The following is a 24,395-nucleotide window of genomic DNA, read 5'->3' as shown; positions in this document are numbered from 1 at the left end:
CCTTCGCTTTCTGCCATAAGGGGGGTGTCATCTGCAGTACAGGTACCTGCTGCATAAGACTCAGATATCCTCTATCTGGAGTGCTGGTCAGAGAAATCTTTTTTTTTTTCTTTCCCTTCCAACATATCCCCAACTCAGTCCTTCTGCATAAAAACAAAAAAGCAATTCTAGGACATGTCCACTAATAATAGAAACAGTAACACTTTGTGCAATAATGTATAATGAGGTTGTTTAAAAAACCTTCTTTGTAACACTTGGCAATTTTCAAGATACTTTCTCATCAGCTTTGGCTGCCTCCCAGAAACAGTCTATTTTTATCTGAACATGTACACAACGTCTATAAACTTGGGGTGAAAAATAAATGCATCGTTGAGCAGCAGGACCTGGATCTCCATGAGGAGCAGCCAAAGGCAAAGGGCAGGGCTTGGCTTTGCATCAAGTGGGCCTGCCGTGACCTTGGCAGGGGTCCTGCCTCACGCCTCAGTCTCCTCATCCAGGAAGTGGGCCGGATGCTAGCGCCTGTCTTGCACGGAGCTCATCAGTGCTCCTGAGGTCACACAAGGATCCTGCCTACCATGGTGTTTGGCATGTGAGACTCAAGATAAATATTAGCTACCAAAAAAGGGAAGAAAGAGAGGAATTAAGGTGAAATCCTGTTGCAGTAAGGCTCCACACTGTTGGTTTCTTTCCCCTCTGTTGACGGTCAGCCCTCCGCATTGCTTCATGTCCCCTGCCCTCACTGTGGGGTGTGCATGTGTGTGTTCAGTTGTGTCTGACACTTTGTGACCCCATGGACTGTAGCCCACCAGGCTCCTCTGTCCATGGGATTCTCCAGGCAAGAATCCTGGAGTGGGTTGCGATGGCCTCCTCCAGGGGATCTTCCTGACCCAGGGATCGAACCCACGTCTCCTGTGTTGGCAGGTGGATTTGGCAGACACTTGCATTTGAGCCACCACCAGTTCCCATCAACCCCTCCTACATGGCAGGAAAATCTTCCCCCTCTGGGTAGGTTTTAGCTTGTCTTTCCCCCAGCCAGATGCCTGCTACAAAACACAGCTTCCACAGTGATGTCCCACCTGGTCAGCCTCAAGACCAGGCCTCAATCACTGGAACTGCAAACAATTACACAGAGTTCAATCAATAGTTGAATCAATAGTAGCTGAAGTATCAGGAGAGGACTCAGTCTGCCCTGGACATGAGTTTCCTTTTCATTTTTTATATCAGTAGTGATTTTTCTTACCGCTAAAACATAATGGTAGCTAATTTCTGTTTAATGTCTATTTGTAAAGCTCTTTAAAGGAAATCAAATTTCTATTGAAAAGCATGATTACTATAGGCTCTAGAAAATACCAGGAAAGAGTTTAATCATCAATCAAATTACTAAGATGATAAGTTCCTGGTGGAAGTATTGACAGTGAGAGATGAGAGTCAGAAATACATAACCAGTTTCTAGGGGAAATGCATTTGTAAATTCAGATTGTTAGATGAGGGGCAAATATATATGGTCAATACATTAGGTAATATACTAATTGTTAAAGTCTCCATTGGGTTATTCCCATCTGCATACAAACTTGATGTCATTTCTCCCAACTAGAAATTAAAAATAAACAAAAACAAACAAAAAAAGCCAGGTATAAACAGATTTGTGTGTTGGGCTGTCTAATCAGTTAGCCTCACCTCTGCAGGTAGGTAATTGCCTCTGGGGCTTCATTCTTCACCAGGACCCCAGTTTAAAAGGCCTCCACAAGGCCTGGGATCTTAGCCAGATAAACCTGTAGAGGCCTTCGAATTCCTCTCCTGAAATCTAACCCGCATCCCCTGGTGGGGTCTTCGTGTCTGCCAGAGCACAGCCCTCTGCGCTGGGACCGCGGCAGCTCCCAGGAGGAAGGGCGTCAGCTGGAGGGGTCACCCCTGACTGCAGGCAGTGAGAGAGCTGCCCTGCAGAGCTCACGGAGCCCAGGGCTGTGGGGACTCTGTGTGCCTTCCCCTCAATTTCACTCTGAACCGAAAGCAGCCTTAACAATATAAAGTCTGTTTAAACGGGGTAAAATCCAGGGGTGGGTGTGTGCATGCTAAGTCGCTTCTGTGTGTAGCCCGCCAGGCTCCTCTGTCCATGGGATTCTCCAGGCAAGGATACTGGAAGGGGTTGCCATGCCCTCCTCCAGGGGCTCTTCCTGACCCAGGGATCGAATCACATCTCTTATGTCTCCTGAATTGGCAGGCGGGTTCTCTACCACTAGTGCCACCTGGGAGGCCCTGGAGGCGGGAAGTAATAACTGATATAGAACAGTGTGGACACATTTAATGCCACTGAACTCTACCCTTAAAATGGTTAAAAGGGAACTCACGTAACTCAATGGGCTTCCTCAGTGGCTCAGCTGGTAAAGAATCTGCCTGCAATCCTGGAGACCTGGGTTCGATCCCTGGGTTGGGAAGATTCCCTGGAGAAGGGAAAGGCCACCCACTCCAGTATTCTGGCCTGAAGAATTCCATGGACTGTGTAGTCCAGGGGTCACAAAGAGTCAGACACAACTGAGTGACTTTCACTTTGACTTTTCACTTTCACATAACTCAATAGCCAAAAAGAAAAAAAAATCTCATTTTTCATTTCCTCTCATGGGCAGAGGACGTGAGTGGACAATTTTCCAATGAAGACATACAGATGTCCCACAGGTACATGAAAAGAGGTTCAATGTCACTAGTCATCAGGGCAATGAAATCAAGTCCACAAAGAGACAGCACCTCACACCTGTCAGACAGCAAAAAGACCACTAATAACAAGTGTTGGGTGGATGTGGGGAAGAGGCAGCCTTGTACACTGTTGGTGGGGATGTAAATTGGTGCAGCTACTGTGGAAAACAATACAAAGTTTCCTTGAAAGACTAAATAGAACACCATAGGATCCAGGGATTTCAATTCTGGTTATTTATCTGAAGGAAAAGACCACTAATTCGAAAAGGTGTCTGCACCCCCGTGTTCATGGCAGCGTCCTTACAGCAGCCAAGACGCACAAGCAACCTGGATGAGTGGATAAAAAAATGATCCATCCATCCATCTGTCTCTTTGCAGATATAAGTACATGTGATGGGACTTCCAGGTGCCACTAGTGGTAAAGAATCCGCCTGTCAATGCAGAAGACATACAAAATGTGAGTTCAGTCCCTGGGTCAGGAAGATTTCTGGAGGAGGAAATGGCACCCCACTCCAATACTCTTGCCTGGAGAATCCCATGGACAGAGGAGCCTGGCGGGCTACAGTCCACGGGATCACAGAGTTGGACCCGACTGAAGCCACTTGGCACACACGCAGATATGGTGAGCCCCGATGGCGCCCTCCAGGGTGGACAGAGACTGGGGCTGCCTCCCTGGAAGGACTCCAGTCCCCGGCAGAACCTGAACCGCATGGCTCCTGCAGGCCCAGTGGTCTCCAGGGGACAGAGGGCTCACAGGAAGAGACCCCACAACCCTCTCTGCTCCACCTGCCCCCCACCGAGCTCGGGGTAGTCACTTCCTGAAACAAAACCAGGGGAACATCAGCCAAGTCCTCCAGTGATTTGTACCATTTACAGCTCACCTCTGAGCCGGTGTGGAAAACTACTAGGCTGGAGAAATTTTCCCCACATTACTGCTTTTGTGTTTTATATATGAAAAGGGTGTGCACATAATAGTGATCACCCTCCCCCAACACACACACACACACACACACACACACACACACACACAGGGTAACTGTGCAGAGGTGATGGGTAAGTTATTTAGCTTGACTGCAGTGATGTTTTCATAATGCATACATTTACCAAAACATCCAGTTGTACACCTTAAATACACACAAATTTGACATGTCAGTGACATGTCAATAAAGTTTAAAAATTAAGTCGTAAACTAAAAACAATGGAGGAAAAGGTAACAAATAAGATAGCCACATGAGACAGTCGATACCTCTTATGGGGAGAAATAAGCCGTTTAACCATGGCTGCTGTTGGGTGAAGTCTAGTCCATCGCGTGCACACTGGCTTTTAATCATTAAAAATATATTATCCTTTGGTCAAAACAGCAGCATCAAAAGGTACATGAAAATGCTCCCAGAAGGGACATGGCAGCGTCCCGCAGCACTCAAGACACCAGGAGGCCCGTTTCCAGGCTGGCTTACCCCAGTCTTGTCTCAACTTCCATCAGCTGCTCTCTCTGGGAAAGCTTCCTGCCCGGAGCTGCATTTCCGCCCCCTCCAGGAGGGCACCGTCTCTCAGATCATCTTTCTGTAACAGTTGTGTCTCCTCCTGAGCTGCCTCAAAACAAAGCTGTGGGCTTTGATGCCCTCACAGGGAGAGAACAGAAACGTATTATCTCGGTTCTGGAGGCCGGATGTCCAGACTCTGGGTGTCAGCAGGGCCCCACTCCCCTGAAGCCCTCGGGGAGCCTCTCATTTCTGTGGCTGCTGGTGCTTTGCTGCTGTTCCTTGGCTCACAGGGGCCTGTCTCCAACCCACTGGCTTCACGTGGAGGACCGTGTGTCTCCCGTGCTCACACTGTCCTCCCACTGCGTGTGTGCTTATCACTGTCTTCGTGAAATACAGCTAGGACTTATATATTTTTAATATATCACACGCACCTACTGTTTCAGAGACTTCTCTGGAAGTTTCCAGGAAACAGACTTTTTCCTCCTGAACACACACTGGACGAGTTACCTGGTGCTGACCTGTCCTGCCGAATAAATAACTATCTGCCTTTGACATATGGTTACCAATGTTCCTCAAGCTCGCTCTTAGGGTTTCCACAGTCCCTCCGGTACCTGATCCTCGCCAACCCACCAGCCTTTCCCACCCACGTCCTCATACACAGCCACTATCTATGCCTCATCTGAGCATCATATAACAAAACGCCACACTCCTCGGTTTTCTTTTCTTTGTTGTCATTCAGTCACTAAACAAATGTGGAAAACTCAGCAGTGGCCACAGGACTGGAAAAGGTCCATTTTCATTCCAATCTAAAAGAAAGGCAATGCCAAAGAATGATCAAACTACCGCACAATTGCACTCATCTCACATGCTAGTAAAGTAATAATCAAAATTCTCCAAGCCAGGCTTCAACAGTATGTGAATCATGAACTTCCAGATGTCGAAGCTGGTTTTAGAAAAGGCAGTGGAACCAGAGATCAAATTGTCAACATCCGCTGGATCATGGAAAAAGCAAGAGAGTTCCAGAAAAACATCTATTTCTGCTTTATTGACTATGCCAAAGCCTTTGACTGTGTGGATCACAACAAACTCTGGAAAACTCTGAAAGAGATGGGAATACCAGACCACCTGACCTGCCTCTTGAGAAATCTGTATGCAGGTCAGGAAGCAACAGTTAGAACTGAACATGGAACAACAGACTGGTTTCAAATAGGAAAAGGAGTATGTCAAGGCTGTATATTGTCACCCTGCTTATTTAACTTCTATGCAGAGTACATCATGAGAAAGGCTGGGCTTGGATGAAGCACAGCTGGAATCAAGATTGCTGGGAGAAATACCAATAACCTCGGATATGCAGATGACACCACCCTTTTGGCAAAAAGTGAAGAAGAACTAAAGAGTCTCTTGATGAAAGTGAAAGAGGAGAGTGAAAAAGTTGGCTTAAAAGCTCAACCTTCAGAAAACTAAGATCATGGCATCTGGTTCCATCACTTCATGGCAAATAGATGGAGAAACAGTGGAAACAGTGACAGACTTTATTCTTTTGGGCTCCAAAATCACTGCAGATGGTGACTTCAGTCATGAAATTAAAAGACACTTCCTCCTTGGAAGAAAAGTTATGACTAACCTAGATGGCATATTAAAAAACAGAGACATTATTTTGCCAGCAACGGTCCGTCTAGTCAAAGCTATGGTTTTTCCAGTAGTCATGTATGGATGTGAGAGTTGGACTATAAAGAAAGCTGAGTGCCAAAGAACTGATGCTTTTGAACTGTGGTGTTGGAGAAGACTCTTGAGAGTCCCTTGGACTGTAAGGAGATCCAACCGGTCCATCCTAAAGGAAATCAGTCCTGAATATTCACTGGAAGGACTGATGCTGAAGCTGAAACTCCAGTACTTTGGCCACCTAATGTGAAGAACTGACTCATTTGAGAAGACCCTGATTCTGGGAAAGATTGAAGGCTGGAGGAGAAGGGGACAACAGAGGATGAGATGGTTGGACGGCCTCACCGACTCAATGGACATGAGTTTGAGTAAACTTCAGGAGTTGGTGATGGACAGGGAGCCCGGGCGTGCTCCAGTCCATGGGGTTGCAAAGAGCTGGACACGACTGAGCGACTGAACTGAACCGAATCACTAAGTTGAATCTGACTCTTTGTGACCCCATGGACTGCATTATACTAGTCTCCTCTGTCCTTCACTGTCTCCTAAAGTCCACTCAAATTCATGTCCATTGAGTCGGTGATGCCATCCAACCACCTCATCCTCTGCCACCTTCTTCTCCTCCTGCCCTCAGTCTTTCCCAGCATCAGGTCCTTTGCCAGTCACTCGGCTCTTCGCATCAGGAAGCCTATGTATTGGAGCTTCAGCTTTAGCATCCGTCCTTCCTTACTGATGAATACACAGGAACTGAGAAAGAAGGATTCCTCAAGATCACACAGTAAGTAATGTTAGGATGTAAGACCAGGTTGTCTGGATCCATCCCTCTTTCAATGAGCTGCCTGTGTGAAGTCCATTCCTGTTCAAACCTAGGCAGCAACCCCAGGAGGAAAATGCTTTCCAACTCGAGGCTAATGGCTGTGGTTTGGGGATGGGCTAGTTAAAGCAGATAGCCTTTCATGTTTTCAACAGAGTCAGCACCTTCTGGTGGTCAAGGGAAATGAAATGAACTAGGAAACGCTGTCCATCATGAGACACAAAGGGTTCCATGATCATGATCTCTCCCATTAAAGGCAGTTTTTCCATGTGGAAAGAAAGCAGTCACCTAGTCACAGGCCTCAGATGGGTCAGGGCCCAGTGGGAACCATCCTCACAGCCCTGCAGATGGAAAATCAGCCTGCATCATTTTATCCAGTCCCGGGAAGGGCATTCTCAAATGATTCCATGGCCTGGAATCATGAAGTGATGGCTTCTCTGAGGCCCCCAGGGAAGCCTTGAAATTTAATGACTCCCCATAGTGGCAAATTTCCTTTAGTTCATTTGCTCATTTAAGTTTGCGGAGAGGTGTTTTTTTTTTTTTTTTTTTTTCATGAAAAACCAAACCAAAAAAAAAAAATAATATGGTTCTATTTTTTAGCCAGGAGCTTCCCTGGTGTCTCCGTGGTAAGAATCTTCCTGCTAATGCAGGAGACATGGGTTCAATCCAGGGGTTGGGAAGATCCCCTGGAGTGGAAAATGGCAACCCACTCCAGTATTCTTGCCTGGAAAATCCCATGGCCAGAGCAGCCTGGTGGGCTGCAGTCTATGGGATCGCAAAGGAGTCAGACACAATTAGTGACTAAACAACAATTTTTTAGCCAATTTTTCTAGTCACAGAAAAATATACCAGCTTAAAATTAATGTTTATTTCCTTGGATTTATTTGAATGAGTTAACAGGAATTCAGGTTATGATAGCAAACATTTATCAAACACCTATATGCCAGCCCTGATGCACTGATTCACCTGGTCCTACCAACAACCCAAGACGGAAGGAACTCTTGCCTGTTCCCAGACTGCAAATGAGGAAACCAGGACTCAAGGAGACTTCCTCAGAGACACTCAGTAGGGGCAGGAGTTCCAGGATACTATGACTGATGGACACTGGAGCAAAAACCCACGCTTCACGACCCCCTGTCCGTGCCAGCTGTGTCCAGTCTGGAAATGAACACATTTCAGTAGTGAGAAAAATTATGACCTGCTGTAGGTTATACATGGGCCCCTCACCATTTAGTAACATCCCACAAGGCATGTCTTCCTGACCTTCTTCAGAACTCTCTACGTGCATTTAGGGGCACAGTTTTCCACTAGTCAAGGCCCTGGTGCTGGGAAAGACTGAGGGCAGGAGGAGAAGGGGGTGACAGAGGACGAGAGGGTTGGATGGCATCACCAACTCAATGCACATGAGTCTGAGCAAACTCCGGGAGATAGTGAAGGACAGGGAAGCCTGGCGTGCTGCAGCCCATGGGGTTGCAAAGAGTCAGACACAACTTAGTGACTGAACAATAGCAACGGAAAGGGAATTACAGAGGGCTGTTTCCTTCATATCTCCTGACTTCAGACATCCCAGAGGGCACCCCAGGCCTCTGAGGCCAGGCTCTCTGTGAACCCCGCCCTGCAGCTTTTGGAAACTGTCCCCTTGCTTCTAGGATTGCAGCAAAGATCTTTCCTGGTGTCCAAAGAGAGAGCTGACCTCTCTGTCTCTAGGTCTTCTGCACGAGGGAAAACCAGTCTCTCCAGCACATGGCAGCCGGGTCTCCACTAGTGACGCCAGCAATAGCGGGTCTCCCCCGCTGGGAGAAGGAAGCCCCCAAAGGCAGGACTGTGTCCTAACCTGGGAGCTGACCCCACTTTCCTCATGTGCGAGACTGGTGTGAAAGGGGGAGGGTCCAGCTGGACGCACGAGGCCGACAGGACAGGAGGGACCTTCTGTCCCCGCACGGCGAGGCAGGGGTGACTGACGAGGGCTCTGGGCGCTTGGGCAGGCGGGGTGTCCTCCCCACGGAAGACAGCGCCCCTGGGCACCTTCTCCCGGCACTCAGGACGCAGGAGGGACTCGGGGTGCCTGGAGCAAATCACCTGGGAGCAAGCGAGAGCCCGGGAAAGAACCGAGGCCTGGCCTGGCCTGGCTGCGGGGCAGCTACGTAGCGTCCCTCGGTGTTAACAGGATGGCTCGGCCCTGAAGCCGCTGTCTTGCTTTCTGCGTCTTGGTTCCCAAACTCATCCTTGAAGGACGTGGGCTGAAGCCAGTGGCCAAACTGTCGTCCCTCCGCTGGCCACGAGACGGCGCGCCAGCCCCTTCTGCGACCCCCGTCCGCGGAGAGCCCGGCCCAGCGCCGGCTCCCCTGGGCGGCGGCTTTGCGTAGGACACGCGCAGAGAAGTCTAATTTAGGCGGGGTTTTCAAAAACAACAACAAAAAAGAGCCAAACACAAATGTACTAAATCTGGAAGCCCGTCTGGGAGAAAAGAGCCTGGAGCCAAAATATTTCCCGGGTCACGGAAGCTGAGATGCGCTACCTAGGAATCCTCATCTCAGGTCCTCGGAGGCTCCGTCTTACGCGGGACCGCGCCCCCGCCGCTTAGGAAGCCTCGCTCCGGCCACGGGCCGCCTACGGGCCCCCCTCACTCCCGGTCTCCATCCGCAGGCGGGGTCTCCCCGGGATGCGGCGGGAAAAGCCGGCTGTTGGTTTGGTTTTCCCATCAGTCTGGCCCTTCCGGCCTCTCCATCCTTTGCGGGGAAACCGGAGCTGTTGGGGCCTCGGGGTCCACAGGACCGGCTGGGCTGGGCCTCGCTGTGTTCACAAGGCGGACTGTGAGTCCCTCAGTACCTCGGGCAGGCTGGTCCCTGCCGCAGAAAGCTGCCTCCTTCGTGGCTTGTCCCAAGGAGACTTGTCTTCCCAGGCCTGCGGCTGTGACCTTGACTGGGGACTTAGGGAGCCTCAGGCCTATGGAGGTGCTGGTCTGTGACCCCAACAACCTCTGCGGTCCGCACCCTCCAATGCTGCGGTCCCAGGACAAACAGGAAGGCCTGCAGAGAGGGAGGAGCAAGACATGCTCTGGGCTCCCCTGAACCTCACATCGATTACCTTTGAGAAGAGTCTTCTGATGACCCACGGTATGGGGGCTTTTATTGGGCTCCTCAAATAGGACCTTTGTTGGCTTCTGCCTCTGAAGTAAAATGAGTTGAAATAACAAGGCCCTAATTTTAAACCATGTGACCTCCTAGATTGCTCCAGGCCCGCCTTCCCACTCTGTCTGCTGGGCTTTCCTTTGCACACACATCCCTAGCATCTCTTTCTCTAAGATGGGTTTCCCAGGAGTCTCAGTGGTAAAGAATCTGTCTGCAATGCAGGAGACCCGAGTTCCATCTCTGGGTCGAGAAGATCCCCTGGAGACGGGCATGGCAACCCACTTCAGTATTCTTGCCTGGAGAATCCCATGGACAGAGGAGCCTGGTGGGCTACAGTCCATTGGGTCGAAAAGAGTCAAATATTACTTAGCAATGAAAGAACACCTGTCCACTGGGATCAGGGTCCCAACCCAATGACCTCACTTTACTGTAATCACCATTTAAGACCTTCTCTCTAACACCAGTCACATTTTGAGGTCCTGAATAACAATCCCCATGATTCCAGAATCAAGCCCACACTACTTTCACACCTGGAGGCGGGGGCAGGTTGACACGTATTCATTCACAAACCCAATCGGTCATTTTGCTTCCACTGGACACTGCTGGGCCCTGGGAAAGAAAGCTGACAGGTCAACAGTGGATTTGCCCAGATTAGATATGAGCGGCATTTTGAGAACAGGAAGATTTGTGGGTTGGGCTGGGCCAGGCTGGGAATTCGGACAAGGCCGGTGGTCGAGAGGGCAGACATTCCTTCCTGGGGCAACACCTGCCCAATGTCCATCAGCTGTGCCCCCCCAGGCTTCTCCTTGACAGTCCACACGGAGAGGGGCACCCCACAGACAGACACCCAAACGCAGCGCGCGTGCGTTCACTCTCCCCCACCCCAAATCCACTCCTCGCTCCGGAGTCACCCTCGGCATTTACAGACAGCCCACCGCCAGCCTCACTTTGTGTACGCGAACCTCGCCTCCCCAGCCCCCTCCCCCGACACACAGCCGGCATGAACGCGCCTGAAGGAGCCAAACCAGAGCACAGAGCTGAGAAACCCTGGCGGAGGCGGCGGCTCGTGACAGCCTGTCCTTTCTGATTCCTGGTTGGGTCGGGTCAAGGAGGTCACGTTGTCAAAGGCTCTTCTGCAGGCAGAAACTTCATCAACGGAAGAACAGCAAGAAGGCAGAAGTCCGACCCCAGGGAGAATCAGACGTACGTCTAGGCCAACTTCAGTCCTGCCGTGCAGTTCTGGAGAAAGGGGTGGGTGGGGAGGAAACCCTGGGTTTCCCCGCGACCACACGGGGCTGTGCCCGCCAGCTCTCCCAGGCCTGCTGGGCGGGCGGTGTGCAGCCAGAGAGCTTCCCACGTAGGCGCTGGTCGCGATGACCTTCTAGATGACAGAGCCCTGCCGGTGACCGAGGGCTGCTGACTTCCGCAGGGAGCCGGGGGCCCCCGCCTCGCTGGCAGAGGCCGGGCGGGGCTGCCCCTCGTCCCGGCCGTCGGGGGGCCTAGAGGCCTCCTGGGAGGCGCTGGGACGCCGGCCCTGGGGTGAGTGGTCCCAGGTGCTGGGCTCACAGGCACGGATTCGGACCTGGCTCCGCCCCTGGCTCTTCAGGAACTCTGCCTAAGTTATTGAGTCCGGGTGGGCTTCACGGGCCTCGGCCGTGACGCAGCATGCACTTGCCTGTCCTCGGAGTCTTGTACGGGATGGGCGGGTGAGGCAGCTCGGGTCCCCAGCCCAGCGCCACGCTCTGGTGAGGCCTGCTGGTTCCTCCCCGCCCCGCCACCCACTGCCCCGTGCTTCCACCAAACAGGCTTCTCCCGCCCCCAGACCCAGGCTGCTCCTCCTGCTCTCCTCGCCTGGGTGGGGGCTCCGGCTCATTCTGTCTACACTCCAAACGTGCCTTTCACCCCGAAGTCCATGATCACGGGGGAACCCCCGGCTCCCCATGGGGTATCTGGACGTAGGCTTCAAAGTAGCTTTTAATGTGAAAATCTAAGTATTATGCAATATTATCAACGAACTATCTTCTGCTCTTACACGTTTACAGTTTCAAAAGAAATGACCAGCGGCTTTTACTCTGTAAACCCCTGGACTCCCGGAGACAGGGGACGTGTTTTTCCGACTGGCCTTGTCTCCGCAGACCTGTTACATCGTCTATGGAGCAAATGTCACACATTTCTTAGGGCCCAGTTCTGTTTTGGGATGAGATTTAAAAAAAAAAAAAAAGGTAATAAATGTTCACTGTTGTGAACAGGACATTTGGGGACCCCTACCTATTTCTCCTTGAGAGTCCCTTGGACAGCAAGGAGATCCATCCTAAAGGAAATCAACCCTGAATATTCATTGGAAGGACTGATGCTGAAGCTGAAACTCCAATACTTTGGCCACTTGATGCAAAGAACTGACTCATTGGAAAAGACCCTGATGCGGGAAAAGACTGAAGGCGGGAGGAGAAGGGGACGACAGGGGATGAGATGGTTGGATGGCATCACCGACTCAATGGACGTGAGTCTCAGCAAACTCTGGGAGATAAGGGAAGCCTGGCGTGCTGCGGCCCATGGGGTTGCAGAGTCGGACACAACTGAGCAACTGAGCACGCACACACAATGTGACATTATTCACAATATTACAAGATTGTTCTTCTAACAACTTAGGGGAATTATCTTGTTTCCTATGCACTTCTCAAAATCAACTGCAGCCTTGTTAAAAATAAAAAGTCTCATTCTTTTGCTGTCAGCATTTTTAATGTGTCTTCTGCGGCTGCTATAAACATACTGCCTTTCAACACAATTCATCCCAAGTAATTCCCTTTGGAAAGAATGAAAGGAACAGACAGAAGTAACAAGAGCTTTGCTTTTCATTAGAAGCAGATGCGACAGCACACAGATATTTTCCAATAATTATTTGCAGTCACTGTAACACATAACATTAAGTGATTGAATTCATTTAGAGATAACCAGAAAGAGGATTTTTCAAATACTGCAGATTTTAAGACTTTACTGAATTACTACTAGTCATGATAATATATGGAATTATGTTCTGATAATAGTGCTAAACAAAATAACCTATGTGCCTAGTAAATTTAAGTTTTTAATTTGGAAAAACTTGAAGATACACACAAAAATCCCCCCACCCCCCACCCTACCCCCCTTCCTCCATACAGAAACTGACGAGATATGATAGCCACTCGAAGCCCAACCCAGAATGAAAACCTTTCAGTAGCATCGTGTTTGCCTCACATTGGCTTCCTTGGTTGTGCTTTTCTGTCTTCATCAGCATCAATTCCTGGATGACCTTCCCAAACCATAACTTCCATATCACTTGCTAAATATTGGTGATGCCATCGACTTTTAAAAAGAATTTGTTGACTTCAGACTGTAAAAGTGAGACACAGTTGCTTTTTAGAAAGACTTCAACTGATATTTGATCTGTTGGCCCAGTGATTAACTGTGCAACATCGAGCCTCGGATATGCACAGCAGGCTTCCCTGTCCATCACCACCTCCCGGAGCTTGCTCAAACTCATGTCCATTGAGTTGGACCATCCAACCATCTCATCCTATGTCCTCCCCTTCTCCTGCCTTCATTCTTTCCCAGCATCAGGGGGTTGTCCAATGAGTCTGTTCTTCCCATCAGGTGGCCAAAGTATTGGAATTTCAGCTTCAACATCAGTCCTTCCACTGAACATTCAAGACTGATTTCCTTTAGAATAGACTGGTTGCATCTCCTTGCAGTTCAAGAGACTCTCAAGGGTCTTCTCCAAAACCACAGTTCAAAAGCATCAATTCTTCGGCACTCAGCTTTCTTTACGGTCCAACTCTCACATCCATACGTGACCATTGGAAAAACCACAGCTTTGACTAGACAGACCTTTGTAGGCAAACTAGTGTCTCTGCTTTTTAATACACTGTCTAGGTTGGTCATAGCTTTTCTTCTAAGGAGCAAGCATCTTTTAATTTCATGGCTGCAGTCACCATCTGGAGTGATTTTGGAGCCCAAGAAAAAAAAAGTCTGTCCCTGTTTCCATTGTTTCCCTATCTATTTGCCATGGAGTCATGGGACTGAATGCCATGTTCTTAAGTTTTTGAATGTTGAGTTTCAGACCAGCTTTTTTTCACTCTCCCCTTTCATCAAGAGGTTTTTCAGTTCCTCTTTGCTTTCTGCCGTAAGGATGGTGTCATCTGCATATCTGAGGTTATTAATATTTCTCTTGGCAACCTTGATTCCAGGTTGTGCTTCATCCAGCCTAGCATTTTGCATGATGTACTCTGCATATAAGTTAAATAAGCAGTGTGGCAATATACAGCCTTGATGTACTCCTTTCCCAATTTGAAACCAGTCCGTTGTTCCATGTCCGGTTCTAACTGTTGTTTCTTGGTCTGCATACAGATTTCTCAGGAGGCAGGTAAGGTGGTTTGGTATTCTCATCTCTTCAAGAATTTCCCACAGTTTGTTATGATCCATGCAATCAAAGGCTTTGGTGTAGCCACTAAAGCAGATGTTTCTCTGGAACTCTCTTGCTTTTTCGATGATCCAGCAGATGTTGACAATTTGATCTCTGTTTCCTCTGGCCTTTCCTGAATCCAGCTCGAACATCTGAAAGTTCTTGGTTCACATACTACTGAAGCCTGGCTTGGAGAATTTTGAGCATTACTTTGCTAGCATGTGAGATGAGTGCAATTATGTGGTAGTTTGAGCATTCTTTGGGATAGAAATGAAAACAGACCTTTTCCAGTCCTGGGGCCACTGCTGAATTTTCCAAATTTGCTGGCATATTGAGTGCAGCACTTTCACAGCATCATCTTTTAGGACTTGAAATAACTGAGCTGGGATCCCATCACCTCCACTAGGTTTGTTTGTAGTGATGCTTCCTAAGGGCCACTTGACTTGGCATTCCAGGATGTTTGATTCCTGGTGAGTGATCACACCATCATGGTTATCTGGGTCATTAAGGTCTTTTTTTGTATAGTTCTCCTGTGTATACTTGCCATCTCTTCTTAATATCTTCTGCTTCTGTTAGGGCCATACCATTTCTATCTTTTATTGTGCCCATCTTTGCATGAAATGTTCCCTTGGTATCTCTAATTTTCTTGAAGAGATCTCTAGTCTTTCCTATTCTATTGTTTTCCTCTATTTCTTTGCACTGATCACTGAGGAAGGCTTTCTTATCTCTCCTTGCTATTCTCTGGAACTCTATTCAAATGGGTATATCTTTCCTTTTCTCCTTTTCTTTTCGCTTATTTTCTCAGCTATTTGTAAGTCCTCCTCAGACAACCATTTCGCCTTTTTGCATTTCTTTTTCTTGGGGATGGTCTTAATCACTGCCTCCTGTACAATGTCATGAACCTCCATCCTTAGTTCTTCAGGCACTCTATCGGATTTAACCCTTTGAATCTGTCACCTCCACTGTATAATCATAAGGGATTTGATTTAGGTTATACCTGAATGGTCTAGTGGTTTTCCCTATTTTCTTCAATTTAATTCTGAATTTGCCATAAGGAGTTCATGATCTGAGCCACAGTCCGCTCCCGGTCTTGTTTTTGCTGCCTTTAGAGAGCTTCTCCATCTTTGACTGCAAACAATATAATTAATGTGACTTTTATATTGACCATCTGGTGATTTCCAAGTGTAGAGCCATCTCTTGCGTTGTTGGAAGAGGGTGTTTGTTATGACCAGTGTGTTCTCTTAAGAAAACTGTTAGCCTTTGCTCTGCTTCCTTTTGTATTCCAACGGCAAACTTGCCTGTTGTTACCCCAGGTATCTCTTGAGTTCCTACTTTTGCAATCCAGTTCCCACTGATGAAAAGGACATAGTTTAATGTTAGTTCTAGAAGGTCTTGTAGGTCCTCACAGAACCATTCAACTTCAGCTTCTTCAGAATTAGTGGTTGAGGCACAGACTTGGATTACTGTGATATTGAATGCTTTGCCTTGGAAATGAACAGAGATCATTCTGTCATCAGTACTGCATTTCAGACTCTTGTGGACTGTGAGCACGAGTCCATTTCTTCTAAGGGATTCTTGCCCACAGTAGTAGATATAATGATCATCTGAATTAAATCGGCCTCTCTGGTAGCTCAGCTGGTAGAGAATCCACCTCAATGCAGGAGACCCTGATTTGATCCCTGGGTCAGGAAGCTCCCCTGAGAAGGAACTCAGTTTTCCTTGGAAAACTCCACTCTAGTTTTCTTGGCCTTCCCTGGTGGCTCAGACAGTAAAGAATCCGCCTGCAATGTGGGAGATCTGGGTTCAGTCCCTGGGGTTGGGAAGATCCCCCGGAGAAGGGAATAGCTACCCACTCCAGTCTTCTTGCCTGGAGAATTCCATGGGGTCGCAGAGAGCCGGACACGACTGAGCTCCTTTCAGTTTCACTGCATCTATCGAGTGAGGGAAATAAACGCGCTGGGCACCTAGTATGCAGGGAACTGGGATGCAATCTCAGGACCCACAAGCCCCAACCAACCTCTGTCATCCTGTAGACCAGTCTGCCCACCAGAAGCCAATGCCAGACACACATGCAGGTTAGAGCCGGGCCAGCAGTTAGAAATAAAATGTGTCAGCAAACAAAGCGACACACTTGACACCGGGAGCCAGCAGACACCAGTGTGGGCACAGGAGTTAAGTGTGTCAGACAAGCTCGGGGCCTGGAGCTCCCCGAGAGAAGGGCCGGGGGAGGGTGCTTTGTGTGGAGTTACTTCTGACCTAAAGTCCTTTATTCAACTTCTAGAAACAGATGGGGAAGGACTGCTAACTGCTGCTAAGTCACTTCAGTCGTGTCCGACTCTTTGCAACCCCAGAGACAGCAGTCCACTAGGCTCCCCGGCCCCTGAGATTCTCCAGGCAAGAATACTGGAGTGGGTTGCCATTTCCTTCTCCAGTGCATGAAAGTGAAAGGTGAAAGTGAAGTCGCTCAGTCGTGTCCGACTCTTAGCGACCCCATGGACTGCAGCCTACCAGGCTCCTCCATCCATGGGATTTTCCAGGCAAGAGTACTGGAGTGGGGTGCCATTGCCTTCTCCATGGGGAAGGAACACAGAGGCAAAAAGAAAAAAAAAAAAGGATAAAGACATTAGCACACATGAAGAAAGGAATAAACTGTTGCCTTGATCCTTTAAAATATACTTTATTTCATTTCACAGTATCAAGTTTAGTCTTGTCCGTGCCAGATTAGAACAGCATACCAAAAAACTTCAAACAAGAAAGTTGCTAGTTCTAGCGTAAAGCAGGACTGCTTATGGACATATACATAGACGCAGTATACAGGGTCGTTTGGGGCTCCCCTGGTGGTGGCTCAGACGGTTAACAAGCCCCCTGCCAATGCAGGAGACCCAGGTTCGATCCCTGGGTGGGGAAGATCCTCTGAGGGAGGAAATGACAATCCACTGCAGTATTCCTGCCTGGAAAACACCATGGACAGGAGCCTGGCCGGTTACAACCAGTCAATGTGCAGAGTCTGACACGCCTGAGGAACTGAGCACGCAAGCATGCACATGCGTGCACACACACACACACATGCGTGCACACGGCACTGCACGGAAAGCCCTTTGAGGTCGCTGTTACAACCACGTTCACCGACCTCGGAAGCAGTCTGTGCTGCCAGTCTGAGGGGACAGACATTCCTCAGCCTTCAGGACCAACGTGGGGTCAGTTTGGAAAGATCAGCAGATTTTCTTATGAAAGATGGAGAATCTCCCCTGTTGTAATCTCTATATTCTTTTATCTAGATTTAAAAAACCACTGTAATCTTAAAATAACTATGATCAGAGTTATCATCATCCACTTTTTAAAGGCACTTACAAAGTTTGAAATACTGCATTACATCTTCATTAAGCAGGAGTGCTTTTTTCTGTCAGAAGTATTAGTTAAGTGACTTTTGTGTACTTTATTTGAACTCTGAATCTCCTCATCTGTAGAACCAGGGGTGGGAGGAGGATTTGAAGAACCAGACGTATTTAGTACTGCTACATTCCATGTGCTACACAAAATACTTCAGATGCACTGACTTACTGAGACTTCAGCCAGCCTTTGAGGTAAACATGATTGTTATGGCTGTTTAACAGATTTTTTAAAATTGGGTCACAGAAATTTTACATTTAACTTCAGTTCAGTTCAGTCACTCAGTCGTGTCCGATTCTTTGCGACCCCATGAATCGCAGCACGCCAGGCCTCCCTGTCCATCACCAACTCCCGGAGTTCACTCAGACTCACGTCCATCGAATCAGTGATGCCATCCAGCCATCTCATCCTCTGTCATCCCCTTCTCCTCCTGCCCCCAATCCCTCCCAGTATCAAAGTCTTTTCCAATGAGTTAACTCTTCGCATAAGGTGGCCAAAGTACTGGAGTTTCAGCTTTATCATCAGTCCTTCCAATGAACACCCAGGGCTGATCTCCTTTAGGATGGACTGGTTGGATCTCTTTGCAGTCCAAGGGACTCTCAAGAGTCTTCTCCAACACCACAGTTCAAAAGCATCAATTCTTCGGTGCCCAGCTTTCTTCACAGTCCAGCTCTCACATCCATACATAAGCACTGGAAAAATGACACGACCATTTTAACTTGCCCAAGGTCAAATGTCAAGTGGCGAATCTGGGACCCAAAACCTGGCAGTCCACCTGGTGCCTGCTCACTCTCAACAGCCAACAGTTGGTTCCTTGCTGTGGGGATCAGATGAGAGATCGTGCCCCTGGATTAGCACACTGCCCCACCAGGCAGTAAGCATGTCTCAGGAAGAACCAAAGGAAAATGAGCTTCAAAAGTAACATATAATACTCTATAATTATATTTGTCGATGCAACATACCTACATCACATATGTATGAAATAACTATCTCCAAACACAGCCTTTGTCATCACATATATTGCCAGGAGGGGCTTCGCAGGTGGCACTAGTGGTAAAGAACCCACCTGCCAATGGAGGAGACAAAAGAGACACCAGCTTGGTCCCTGGGTCGGGAAGATCCCCTAGAGGAGGGCATGGCAACCCACTCCAGTATCCTTGACTGGAGTATCTCATGGACAGAGGAGCCTGGTGGGTCACAGTCCGCAGGGTCACACAGTCAGACACAACTAAAGGGACTTAGCATGCACCCATGCATATTGCCAGGTAACTCATTTTTGAGATTTATAGTTTCCCTTTTTTGGTTGAACTAATGAAGCATCAATAAACCCAAGAATGTAAGTCAGAATTTATTCTGAACATACTATAAGGAGACTAGACTCTTAGTAAATAAGCATTCTTTTTTAGATATAAAGATTTATAAAAATAAAGTTGCAGAACATGTCTTTCTTACATAGTCACAGATAAAATCATGAATCATCATTAATATGGATGAATAACTGAGCTGTTTTCCCACCATCAGTAAACATTTATTCAGAGTTTGCTGCACAAGTCAGATTTTCTTCAACACAGGAGAAGTTATTCAGCTTTCTATTTAGGGTGACTTTGAAAAACAGGCTCCTTCCCACCCCTCTCCCCGCTAAGGATAATAACCAAGAATCTCTGTTTTCATTCCAATCCCAAAGAAAGGCAATGCCAAAGAATGCTCAAACTGCCACACATTTGCACTCATCTCACATGCTAGCAAAGTAACGCTCAAAATTCTCCAAGCTAGGCTTCAATAATACATGAACCGAGAACTTCCAGATGTTCAAGCTGGTTTTAGAAAAGGCAGAGGAACCAGAGATCAAATTGCCAACATCCGTTGGATCACAGAAAAAGCAAGAGAGTTCCAGAAAAACATCTACTTCTGCTTTATTGACTACGCCAAAGCCTTTGACTGTGTGGATCACAACAAATTGTGGAAAATTCTTCAAGAAATGGGAATACCATACCACCTTATCTGCTTCCTGAGAAATCTGTATTCAGGTCAAGAAGCAAGTTAGAACCAGACATGGAACAACAAACTGGTTCCAAACTGGGAAAGGAGTAAGTCAAGGCTGTATATTGTCACCCTGCTTATTTAACCTATGTCATGCAAAATGCTGGGCTGGATGAAGCACAAGCTGGAATCAAGATTGCTGGGAGAAATATCAATAAACTCAGACATGCAGATGACACCATCCTTATGGCAGAAAGCAAAGAGGAACTGAAGAACTTCTTGATAAAAGTGAAACAGGAGAGTGAAAAAAAGCTGGTTTGAAACTTAATATTCAGAAAACTAAGATCATGGCATCCAGTCCCATCACTTCATGGCAAACAGTGGAAACAGTGACAGACTTTATTTTCTTGGGCTCCAAAATCACTGCAGATGGTGACTGCAGCCATGAAATTAAAAGACGCTTGCTCCTTGGAAGCTATGACTAACCTAGAGAGCATATTAAGCAGAGACATTATTTTGTCTACAAAGGTCCATCTAGTCAAAGCTGTGGTTTTTCCAATGGTCATGTATGGATGTGAGAGTTGGACCATAAAGCAAGCTGAGCACTGAAGAACTGATGCTTTTGATTGTGGTGTTGGAGAAGACCCTGAAGAGTCTCTTGGACTGCAAGGAGATCCAACCAGTCCATCCTAAAGGAAATCAGTCCTGAATATTCATTGGAAGAAGTGATGCTGAAACTGAAGCTCCAATACGTTGGCCACCTAATGGGAAGAACTCATTGAAAAATACCTTGATGTTGGGAAAGATTGAAGGCAGAAGGAAAAGAGGATGACAAAGGATGAGATGGTTGGATGGCATCACCGATTCAATGGACATGAGTTTGAGCAAGCTCCGGGAGTTGGTGATGGACAGGGAAGCCTGGCATGCTGCCGTTCATGGGGTCGCAGAGTCGGACCTGACTGACTGAACTCTCTCTTTGACCTCACGTATAAATAGTCCCAGAATGTTTCCCCAGTTAGCAGAGGTAATGAATTTACTTAATTATCCACAAATTTGAAAAAACATCAGTGAAATCTTGGGGCTAATGTGATGTTGGAACTATAAACTGACACAGATAAGTGACTGCCAAATGGCACACTGAAACATCTGAATAAAAAGTTTTAGATTCAGTCCATGGAGGTTTTACCTGTGTAAGGTTTTAGGTTCAGTTACTGTGTTTATAAAGACAGTTATACTAAATCGTAACGTAACATTCCAAGTTAGCCAATCTTTAGTTTAAAAGTAGGTGTAACTCATAACAGAGATTGCCCCTCCTTCAAATTCCTACTTATAAGCAAAGATATGTAAGTTATTACAAGGCGGTATCTGGAATATGTGCCAAGAAAACCTCTTCCTCAAGGTAACACTTGAAGAACAAATCTTATTAGGATTACAGTTTTTTTTTACTGTATACATTTGCAATTGTACACATGAAATCCCAGGACAGACATTTCTCCATTTTCTCAAATGTGAGTCTGCTATACATCTGGCAGTTACTTTGCACCTATGCTTCATGGGCAAAGGTTATACAACATTTCTTAGTTTTAATGGTCAACTTAGTCAGATCATTTTACTGATATGGACTTATTCAGTGAAGGTAAGTATAAACCATATAACGTTATGAAAGAAACAATAAAATTTATGTAACCTGGATATTACTTTGAAATCAAAGGTCTGTCTAGTGAAGTCTATGGTTTTTCCAGTGGTCATGTATGGATCTGGGAGTTGGACTGTGAAGAAAGCTAAGCACTGGAAGAATTGATGCTTTTGAACTGTGCTGTTGGAGAAGACGCTTGATAGTCTCTTGGACTGCAAGGAGATCCAACCAGTCCACCCTAAAGGAGATCAGTCCTGGGTGTTCACTGGAAGGACTGATGCTGAAGCTGAAACTCCAATACTTTGGCCACCTGATGCGAAGAACTGACGCATTTGAAAAGACCCTGATGCTGGGAAAGATTGAAGGAGGGAGGAGAAGGGGATGACAGAAGATGAGACAGTTGGATGCCATCACCAACTCGATAAACATGAGTTTGAGTACGTCCTGGGTGTTGGTGATGGACAGGAAGGCCTGACATACTGCAGCCCATGGAGTTGAAGAGTCAGACATGACTGAGCAACTGAACTGAACTGAACTGAATCTGGATACAAAGGAGAATTGTACCATGAAAAAAAAAATTACACGGAAATGATACAGATGAAAGAAGTCACCAGTATGTGTGATGTAAGGATCAGTTGGATTCATTCTTGACTCACCAACCTGGCTAATTTTAAGCATCTGACATGTTTCAGTGTGGTATCTTAGTAATTTCAAAACTGTCAAGCAATTAATAATCACCATACATCTTATAAGCTTCCCTGGTGGTTCAGACGGGAAAGAATCTGCCTGCGTCAGGAACATCCCTTGGAGCAGGGAATGGCAACCTACTCCAGTATTCTTGCCTGGAGAATCCCAAGGACAGAGCAGCCTGGCAGGCTATAGTCCCTGGGGCCGAAAAGAGTCAGACACCACTGAGCTACTAACATTCATTCATAAATCTTATAAAATATATGGATGAACTTATATAACCAAATTAACACGCTGTATCACAATTTTGAAGATTTTAATGTACTTAAAAAAAATTGCTCAATACTATTTCAGAATGCAGGGCCAGCCATAAGGCCTATTTTATGTAGAGAGAGACCATTGGTGAATTTTTGGATCACAAAATGTTAAATAGCACAGACATCAGAGACAGTGAAAGATTTTATTATCTCTTTTACTTTCATCCAAACACACCCTTTTGTGAAAAAGATAAAAGCATGCACATTGACTGCAGTCTTTTAAAGAAAAAACAAGTACTAAGCCATAAGTCAACAATAATATAAACAAAACCTTAAATGATATTATGTGAAATAATTTACTGGTATATAGAGTTCTTAATTTCAGAAAATTCAAGTCATATCAATACATGTTAAAAAGAAGCTTCTAATTTTTGAAATACTTTGATACAAAAAAAATTTAAACATTTTATAGACCTTTTGTGAGAAGAATATAAGGGTAGTTATAAGAATCATGCTGTTCAAGTGATCTTGTGCAGCTCACTTGGCCTTCTTCAAATCAGTTATACTCAACATAATTCCAGTGGTATTGCTTCTTAAAATTTAAATTTAGAGCATATCCATGACATTCAAAATAAGTTACACAACTTACATTTATTGTGATCAAATTAGAAATAGTTCCTAAGTTTAGGACTGTTGAAAAAGAGTATTTAACAAAGACATGGCATTGACATAATTGCGCTTTAGAAGGTAAGAGAACTGCAATGTGGCATAAAAACAAAAGTTTTACCTGCACCTTCATTTATAATGAGGCCGATGGTATCCTGTGGGACTATGTGTACACACACATCACATACTCATCTGTGTATATACATACACATACTAAACTATCACAAACCAGTTCATACTACCCAACTCTTCAGAGGGGTTTCTTGAAATAACTTACTCTGCTTCTGGAAAATCAGACAAAATTTCTCTTATTATTTCTATTTTGTTTATCACGATTTAAGAGGTGTATTTCATCTGGGGCACTGATACAATTTTACAGCAAAAACTCATTACCTGGAAGCAGAAATGGGTATCTTAAGGGACTAATAGGCAATCGAGCTTGAATTGTAACATAAAAGTAGAGCAGATCACACTTTAAAAGGTCCTCTTCTTGAGGGTTTGTTGTTCCAAGACTGAAAATTGTGTGACATGGTTCCTGAAACATCAGTCTTCTTTTCAGGTGACTCTGATGAATTACGTGGCCTCATTAACACAAACGGGAACTAAACAAACTCACTCTGTCCTGATGGATTAAGTCTATATTTACTGGCTTGAGGAAGGCGACTTCTTGACGTAAAACACCACAAAATGCCTTTGCCGCGGGCAGTGGGCGGGCTCACAAGAGCTTAAACGGTTGAAGCCTGCGTCAGGACACAGCACTTCCGGGTGAGGCCTGCGTCAGGACACAGTGCTTCCGGTGAGGCCCCACGTCCGCTGTAGGCTGCACCTCTGCTGATGATCTGGAGGAAAGGAACTCGAGTAGAACGGAAACCAACCATGATGACATGAAAACATGATTTTTTGGATTAGACATTTCGCTGAACCCAAGGGTAACAGGCAAAAGGCACATGCTAGTAAGTCTAGTCAGGTGTCTGAGAGCTCCCACCGTCTTAAGTATCTGTGGACTCAGGTCTAACAAAGGTTCACACTGATTATTTCAACATAAAAAATAACAGGAAATCTTAAGGTTTTCAAGTACTTATGGCACAAATGTCATGAAGTTCTAGGAGCTTAGCCTAAATCTTCAAAAAGCTGAGCAATTTAAAGTTCTGCTACAATGAATCTGGATCACAATTTTAACTTCTCATTTTTTTTACATTATTCTTTTGTATAGAGTACAGGGTGTGCAAATGAAGCTGTTTCAGTAAATATTAGAAATACTACTTTGCAAATATCAAGTGTAATTAGCTAACAACACAATACAATAAAAGCCCGTGCTAACACAGAGCTTCTCCCACCAACATTCCCCAGCCCTTTCCTTGTGCCCTTCTTGATTAACTACAATTTCTTTCATTGACGGAGAAATTAAACAAAAGGCAAAATATTTCACAGCTGCAAGACACTAAGTACTTTAGTGATAAGAGTTGGCCCAGTCAAGTCTTAAAAAAGTTGAAAATGAATACAGCAAAATATATTGCAAATTAATGTTCATGAATGCCACTATTTGATATAACACAAATTAT

The 24,395-nt window shown here is 46.2% G+C and overlaps 1 protein-coding gene across 2 annotated transcripts in view; it reads right to left on the bottom strand.

Annotated features, from left to right (window-relative positions):
* Positions 1 to 22,487: 22,487 nt before the first annotated feature.
* The window catches only part of AGPAT5 (1-acylglycerol-3-phosphate O-acyltransferase 5), a 45,802-nt gene continuing 43,894 nt past the window's right edge, over positions 22,488 to 24,395 (bottom strand). Inside the window, exon 9 of one of the 2 annotated variants that reach the window (XM_052661418.1) lies at positions 22,488 to 23,672. In XM_052661418.1, the coding sequence (XP_052517378.1) occupies positions 23,559 to 23,672 (114 nt within the window). In that variant the 3' untranslated portion in view covers positions 22,488 to 23,558. The remainder of the gene's footprint in view (positions 23,673 to 24,395) is intronic. The other variant, XR_008201473.1, reaches the window with a different exon arrangement.

This window comes from Budorcas taxicolor, chromosome 24 (genome assembly GCF_023091745.1).
Source record: "Budorcas taxicolor isolate Tak-1 chromosome 24, Takin1.1, whole genome shotgun sequence".
NCBI lineage: Eukaryota > Metazoa > Chordata > Mammalia > Artiodactyla > Bovidae > Budorcas > Budorcas taxicolor.
This window is presented reverse-complemented; position numbering and strand designations above follow the sequence as displayed.